The 7,521-nt window shown below is 51.3% G+C and overlaps 1 protein-coding gene across 3 annotated transcripts in view; it reads left to right on the top strand.

Annotated features, from left to right (window-relative positions):
• ASIC2 (acid sensing (proton gated) ion channel 2) overlaps nucleotides 1–7,521 on the top strand; it is a 1,021,853-nt gene that overhangs the window by 762,745 nt on the left and 251,587 nt on the right. The window contains exon 1 of one of the 3 annotated variants that reach the window (XM_004684897.2): nucleotides 61–570. The exons of the other annotated variants lie outside the window; for them this stretch is intronic. Coding sequence (XP_004684954.1) covers nucleotides 76–570 — 495 coding nt within the window. The 5' untranslated portion in view covers nucleotides 61–75. Of the gene's footprint in view, nucleotides 1–60; nucleotides 571–7,521 lie in introns of those variants that run through there. 3 annotated transcript variants of the gene reach the window in all.

Genomic DNA, 7,521 nt, shown 5'->3' with positions numbered 1-7,521 from the left:
ACGCTGCAGGGGCCAGGGGTCGCCCGCAGGGGGCGGCCATCGCTGAGCCGCGCTAAACTGCACGGGCTGCGGCACATGTGCGCCGGGCGCACGGCGGCTGGGGGCTCCTTCCAGCGGCGGGCGCTGTGGGTGCTGGCCTTTTGTACGTCCCTGGGCTTGCTGCTGTCCTGGTCCTCGAACCGCCTGCTCTACTGGCTCAGCTTCCCTTCGCACACGCGGGTGCACCGCGAGTGGAGCCGCCAGCTGCCCTTCCCGGCCGTCACAGTGTGCAACAACAACCCGCTGCGCTTCCCGCGCCTCTCCAAGGGGGACCTCTACTATGCCGGCCACTGGCTCGGGCTGCTGCTGCCCAACCGCACCGCGCGCCCTCTGGTCAGCGAGCTGCTGCGAGGCGACGAGCCGCGCCGCCAGTGGTTCCGCAAGCTGGCGGACTTCCGCCTCTTCCTGCCACCGCGCCACTTCGAGGGTATCAGCGCCGCCTTCATGGACCGCCTGGGCCACCAGCTAGAGGACATGCTGCTGTCCTGCAAGTACCGCGGCGAGCTCTGCGGCCCGCACAACTTCTCCTCTGTGAGTTGCCCTCCGCGCGAACCTGCCCCCTCTCTCCCCCTCTCCAGAGCCCCAGGGCTGACGGGCCCCTGCGCCTCCCCTCCCAGCCACCAGGCCCCTTCTCGTGATATCGCTCCATGGTGTCAAGGCCCCGCCGGCTTGTGGGTCCCCAGCGTCTTCTCCAGGCTGTGGGAAGTTGAACAAAATTGGAGGAGGAACCGCCTCCTCCCGTTTCCAGGCTGGCTTTCCGCCTTCCAGTGTCAGCCCGCAGGCCCCTCCCCTCTGCCCATTAGGGTGCCCTCTGTGAGTACTAGGTAACCCCCCTCCTCCTGAGCTTGCGTCCACAGGACTCCGGGGCAACTGCCCTGAGGCTGAGGGGAAGGGAGGGGAAGAGAGGAAAGCTGGTCTTAAGCTGAGCTTGTTGTCTTGGAAAACCAATAGGAAGCTCTTAAAATATGGGCCACCAGGAGAACCATGCAGAGGCCCTCAGCTGCTGAAGGCTTCCGAGTTCCAAAACACTTCCACTTGGTGGGGGGGGGGGCCTCGGGGGGAGGAGAGGGGAGAGTCAGTTGTTGGAGGAAATTCCCCAGCTGTGAACCAATACGGAAGCTGCAGTTTGGTGGGTAAGGTAGCAACCTCTTGTGCTACTTTTTAAGAGTGCCTGCTGTGCCTCAGGGGAACTGATGGTTGGCCCTGGTGGGGCTCTCGAACCCACAGGGGTCACAGTGTGAGTCTGGGTCTCCCAGTGTAAAAGGACCAGCTCCTGCAGTGGGGAAAGCAGCTGGCAGAGATAGAGATGTGAGCAGCCCGGCCAGAAGAAGAAGAAGCAGTGCTTTGGGCTTGTAAACCATTTGCTTGCTGGTTCCCCCACGCTGTGGGTCCGGAGAACGCAGCTGTTGGACAGAAGGTATCTGCCTCGCGCGGTCTGCCTGGGAGAAGTTCTGGTGCCAAGCCCAGCACGTTGCGAGCCTGTCCAGCCATTTGTGTGCAAATCCCCCTTAGGTGATTTCGGGCATCCCCACTGGTACAGGGGAAGGTTGTCGCATGCCTTTATTTGCAATGCTCTGGTGGTGATTTTACCAGCCCTTATGCTTCATTCTGACAAAGCTTCTGGGATAGTGAAGGATGCCATGGTTCCAACAGGTGTGGGTCCCGAAGCCTGCCAGGCCAGACCTCTGATTGGCTGACTGGAGTAGTTGATGACCCTGGCTTCAGTCTTGGCCATCTTGCTTTGTTTTAAACTTGTATGTATGATAACTCTGAATTGTCTGCTCCCAAAGCATGCCTTGTTTTCTGGGCTTTTCAGTTTGTCTTTGGAGAATACCTAGCCGGCAGCTTCCCTGCCTTACTAGCAGGTATTATTAATATATGCAGCTGAGGGATTTTTTCCAATCTTCAAACACAATTTTGAGTTCCACAAAGGTGAAAGAATGTGCGTAGTGATCCCTTATTGTTTATTTTTTTCCCCTGACCACAAATTAGCAGTCTCTAGAGTAAGACTGAAGTTCAGTGTCACCTTCAAGTACCCGCGGCAACTGACTCCAGCTCCATGTCATACTACATGTTCTACCAGATATCATCCTGCACGTTCCAGCCGCCAAGATTCACTTTTGGCTTTCCCCACAATCCTACATTCGCAATGAATTTTATTCCCATTTGAAAGATGAGAAAGTATGGCTCTAAAACATCATGCAATGATAACATATTCCAAGTCCCACTTTGTATACCTCTGTGTAATACCAAACGCCATTACACAGAAAACACACGGAGCCTTCTTCACTGATCCCTGGCCTTTCTTCTCCCAGAGGGTCCTCGGGGTAGGATTTTTGCCTCTCTGTCCAGCCGCCAACAAGTCCTGTCCCTCCAAAGAACGTGGTTGGAAGAGGGGAAAGTGGAGCTACTCCAGGGGGTCCAGGGCCTTGGCCACTCATTGTTAGGCCTAACCTACCTCTTTCTGTAAGAACTCAGCACCTTTGGGGTCCACCTGACCTCACCCTCCCCAGCAGGTATGGTTTATGTCAGTGCTGGGAGTTGAGGAAAGGAGGGTCTTTAACCTCCCTATAAGCTGTTTCCTGCCTCTGAAGAATGTGCAAGCACATACCCAAGCAAGAGTATTATTACCCCCACTTTCCAAAGGTAAAAGTGTTCCTGGGGACGCAAGTGACCCCTAGTGGCTACCCATCATGGCCTTGTCCTGGGAGTTTCCAGACCCTTAACATATCATGTTGTAGGTTTTTTGCAAGGGCCTCAGAATTACAGTGCACCCCTCTGTCTGTGGAAGCCAGAAGCTACTTCAGGAGAGCTCCAAATACAGAGGCAGGCCCATCAGGGATACTTTCCTGTAACGTCACGGTCTTGTCTCAAGTCTTTGTCATTGACAGAGTGGTGCCATAATGTCATGGTTAAGAACACGAATGCTCAAGCTGTACCAGTGGTTCAAATCCTGAGTCCACCACTTACTGTTTGCCCTTGGACAAGTGACTTAACTTCTCTGTTCTTTAGTTTCCTACTCCACCTAGTGGAGATCACAATTGTGTATATACCCTATTGTGTGTGTGTGTGTGTGTGTATGTGTATGTATAAATATATATATAAAGAGGGTGAAGCTCTTAAAACTATCTAGGGTCCCCATAAAAATGTTTGCCTCAAATGGCATCACCCTCCTAAATGGTGTTTTGTCCTCCAGCTGGTGGGTGCCTCCCCTCTGCATCCCAACCTCCACACTATAGACAGAGTGGTTTTTCTAAAGTTCTACTCAGTGTATATCATCCTGTTTCTAAGCGGTTCACCTCTCCTTAGGATGAAGTTGTGTCTTTAGGATCAGGCCCTGCCCCAAGTCCTTATCTCTCCTGTACCCTGAACTCAAGCTCTACAGCACAGCTCACACTGGCTGAATCCCCACTCAAGCCTCTGGTCTGCTGCCATCCTCTGCTACTGTAAATGCCTCCATTTCTGCTGGTTTTGTCCAGGGACACTCTACTCATCCCTGTGTAGCCAGCTCTATGGCTTCTTCTGCTTTGGATTGTTCCTGCCCCTCCACCCTGCACCCCTTCAGCAGGCTGCTGATACTTTGCTCCATTTTGCCCCTCTCTCACTCTGCTCAGATGCCACTCCTCACATAGGTGTATGCTATCATACCTGCCAATCTGTCTATCTCCCTCTTGGATCTGGGCTGCAGTCCTGTCTGATTTCTTCCTGTCCCCAGCATCTAACCCAGAGCCTGAAGTATAGGAAGTGTGTGGAAAAGTTCTGGGGAATGAATACCTTCACCAGATACCCCCAAGATTTCTTGCCATCCAGGGTTACCCACTTCAAGACTCCTGACTTAATTTCCCCGGGGATGTAGTGCAATATATTTCCGATGAGGAAAGGCCCAGGCAGTTTCTGGCATTTATTCTTTTGGAGGACAGCAGGGAGCAAGATGTCAAGCTCTCCCCAGATATCTGTGCTTCCAAGACCTGGAGGGACAAGTGCAACAGGTGAGTGAGAGAGCTCCAAGGGGAGACTTTTGGGGGATGTGGCAGCTGTCCCCAAAGTCTCCTTCCATCCTTTAGTCTCATAGTCTGGAAATAAACTCAGTAGAGGAGATTATTGTTGATGGGTGTCTCGGGCTCAGTTCTCCAGGCACGTTCAGGATGCACCTCTGTAAGGGTTAACCACTCAACTGTCAGACAAGGCCACTCTGGCTTCTGAATGCCCAGTGGCGTTTCCTAGCACCAGCAGGGACCACGGATGGCACGTCCGGTCCTTCTGAATTTTCCTGGGGTATAAGAAAACATCCTTCCCAATAATTGGAGAGTGGGGATGCCCTGGTGATCTAAGGGTGACATATCAGCACTACCACCACGGAGGCCAGTAATTGGGCAGGATGCAGAACTGTGAAGCTGGTCTGTTCAGGCACTGGGGACTCAAAACGGGGACTGAGAGGGTGGGAAGTGGTGCCAAGAGAGACTAGTCAGGAGAAGTGGCCCCCTCTGGGAGGAGGCATGGTTCAGGGGGAAGTGTCAGTGGGGGCTGGGCTTTGGCTGTGTGCATACGCTGAGCCTGAGTAAACTGGGTTAAAGATAACAGGTCTGCAGTGACTACCTTGTGCAAGAACAGTAGATGATGATCAATATTCAGGAGCTATTGTCATTCTGTGGATAAAGAGATCAGCAGTCTTTGTACCTAGTGGTAGCACTTATTAATTATTACGGATATAGTGATCATACCTCAGCATGACCACTTATCTGAGTGGGTCTTGGTTCACTGATTAAATCAACCACTGTTCTACTGAGTGTCTCCATGTCAATCCCTACACTAGCTACAGGGAATATAAAATTAAATAAGGTGTGCTGTGTGTCCTTTATGAACTTGAGGTGTTGTTGGGGAAAGACATGTATGAACAGATGCCAGGGGTATACAGAGGTGCTGTTTGGGCCCAGAGGAATACCCAGATCTGACTGAGATGTCTCATAGCTTCCTGGAAGAGGCCCCATCAGAAGTGAGTCTTGAATAGTAAGTGGGAGTGCCTAGGTCAACATGGGCGGGGGTGGGGGGTGAGGATGGGTGGAGATTGGACGGGACAGACAGGCTGTGCAAATGAGAACTCAGAGTGTGCAATCACAACATGCTCTCTAGACCCTGAAAGTAGTTTGAGGTAGTTGGAAGGAGGGACGGGATGTGCTGGGTGTGGGCTTGGAGTAGGGGAGTAGATACATGTGTGATGGACCCCTAAGTTCAAGCCAAGTTTGTGAACCTTGTAACAAAGCTCTCTCTCCTTTCACTATTGACTGTCAGTCTCTGGAGGGGACTTCATCGGTGCGCCCCCCTCCCCAGCTGTCACCCCCACTTCTGCTGCATCAGAGGTCAGTTCTCCCTGCACCCTTTCCCAGCTCCTCCCCTCCTTTGCAGGGATCAACCTTGAGTTCAGATTTTGTTCTAGCCATATGTACTAAAAGCCAAAGAAACAGCGTTTGGTTTCATCACACTTTGTCACAGCAAGCAGGCTGGCTGCTAGGAGTCAGTGACAGAAAACAAGAAATGATTTCAGCGACATATTGTTTAAAATCAGCAAATTCTGCTGAAACGGTGCTAGGCCAGGGCAGTCCAGTATTTGTCAGGATGGATGGCTTTAGGGAGGCAAGAAAAATACTTTTGCCTTAAGAGAAAGAGGAGTAATCGAGTATTACATGTAAAGAGCTTAGAACAATTTCTGGCACCTAGGAACACTCAATAAATATGAGCTATTTCCATTATTATTACTTGCAGTAAACATTTCTAGCAAAGGACCACAGCAAATCGCCCTGAGCAGCTGCGATGTATCAAGCCAGGCTGGGAGTGTCCCTGCTCCCTGTATTCATGGTGCCCCTGAGAGACTTAGTGACTACCTGCATTTTACAGATGGAGAACTCAGGGAGGGTCTGTAGTCCATAAAGTCACAGACCAGCAGGTAACAGATCTGGGGGTCCAAGCCAAGATCTCGTGACCACGAAGGCGAGTGCAACTGAATGCATAGATGGCTGGGGAGGAGCAGACCTGGTGGCAGGAGCGGGGTGACCTGGGAAGGCCACACTGGTCTCAGTTCTGCCCTGACCAGCTATGTGACTTTGATCTCAGGGCCTTCCGCTGTGAGATGAAGGCATGACCAAATGACCAGCTAGTGAACTTAGCTGAAAAGTTGTCCATCCAAGTGAGCAGTCAAGGGAAACTAGGGCTTAACTGCTGCAGCTGGCCTGAGCTCTTCAGCCAAGCATGTCTTTGCAGGGCTGCAACCGTGATTAAGGGGGAAATGTACAAGTTATTGAAGTGTTAGAGACAGGATGGTGATTAAGTAGACATTTATACAAAGAACATGAAAAGATCTCCACTAGTTATTTGACTTCTGGGAAATTAGTTTAGGGAATCAAATGTAAACTCTGCTCAGGTCTGCAGATATCCAAATTGACCCACATCAAGCCGATTCTGAGAGTGGCTGTTTGGGGGCCGTGGGGGCCAGTCTTGAAGGCATCATTCAGGTGTCTGCTCAGCTGAGAAGGGCTGGAGGAGTAACCAGGCCATTCTGTGTGTGCATCCATGGCTTTGATTGTCCTGACTGATCAGTTTCAATCAGTGACTCAGAATTCAATCACCAAACGCACAAGGAGCCCCTACCACATGCCAGGCCCTTTGCCACAAATTCAGCCCTTGTGGCACTTTGTGGTAAGGGAACCGGCCTCAGTTTCACCAGGGAGATGGGGCTTTGTATGGAGAGAGGGATTGCGCATGCCATGGCCCAGAAGGTGTAGTGGACCTCTGTTATCTTGACAGTCACATCAACTTTGCCAGAACCCAGTGGGCATTATGGAAACTGAGGCTCAGGATAGTACAAAGACAGCAAGGGGCAGCAGAATCAAGATTCAGCCAAAGGGCGGTCTAGTTCCAAAGCCCGTGTTCTTTTCTGCATCCCTCAGAGAAGCTGATAAGCACAAACCCTTCCGCAGAGGGCATCCCTCTCCATCTTTCAAGTCTCTTTCAGTGCAGGGTGACGTAGGCGCTGGAATGCATCCTGGGTTCCCTGGCCTGCCACCCTGTCCTCAGTTGCCCTCCACCAAACACCCAGATGCAGGCAGACCTGAGAAGGGGCATCTACTCTGGAGTTGTGAAAAAGTTTTCTCAGCTCAGTTATCATTTTCATTCTTCCAAGGACATCAGTAACTTGCAAGCCTGGCTCAAGCCTATGATAACAAATAGATGACTCACACGTAATTGGAACATGAATTGTTGGTAAAACAAACAGGCTGCTAATGCACTGGGGAAGTTTGTTCGCCTGAGGATGTCAAATATCTCCCCTGACACCACTGTTTATACTATTAATTTACTTAGTAAATTGTTTCCTCTGATTCCGGAGCTCCTACTCTCTGCCAGGCACTTTTACCTTCATTATTTTATTACATTCTCACAATGGATCAGAGAGGAAAGTAACTTTTTGTCTCTCTGGTACAGATATGGAAA

This window comes from Condylura cristata, unplaced genomic scaffold (genome assembly GCF_000260355.1).
Source record: "Condylura cristata isolate star-nosed mole 26May11 unplaced genomic scaffold, ConCri1.0 scaffold00017, whole genome shotgun sequence".
In the NCBI taxonomy this organism is placed as follows: Eukaryota; Metazoa; Chordata; class Mammalia; order Eulipotyphla; family Talpidae; genus Condylura; species Condylura cristata.
Note: the sequence above shows the minus strand (reverse complement) of the source record. Positions and strands in the feature narration are given on the sequence as shown.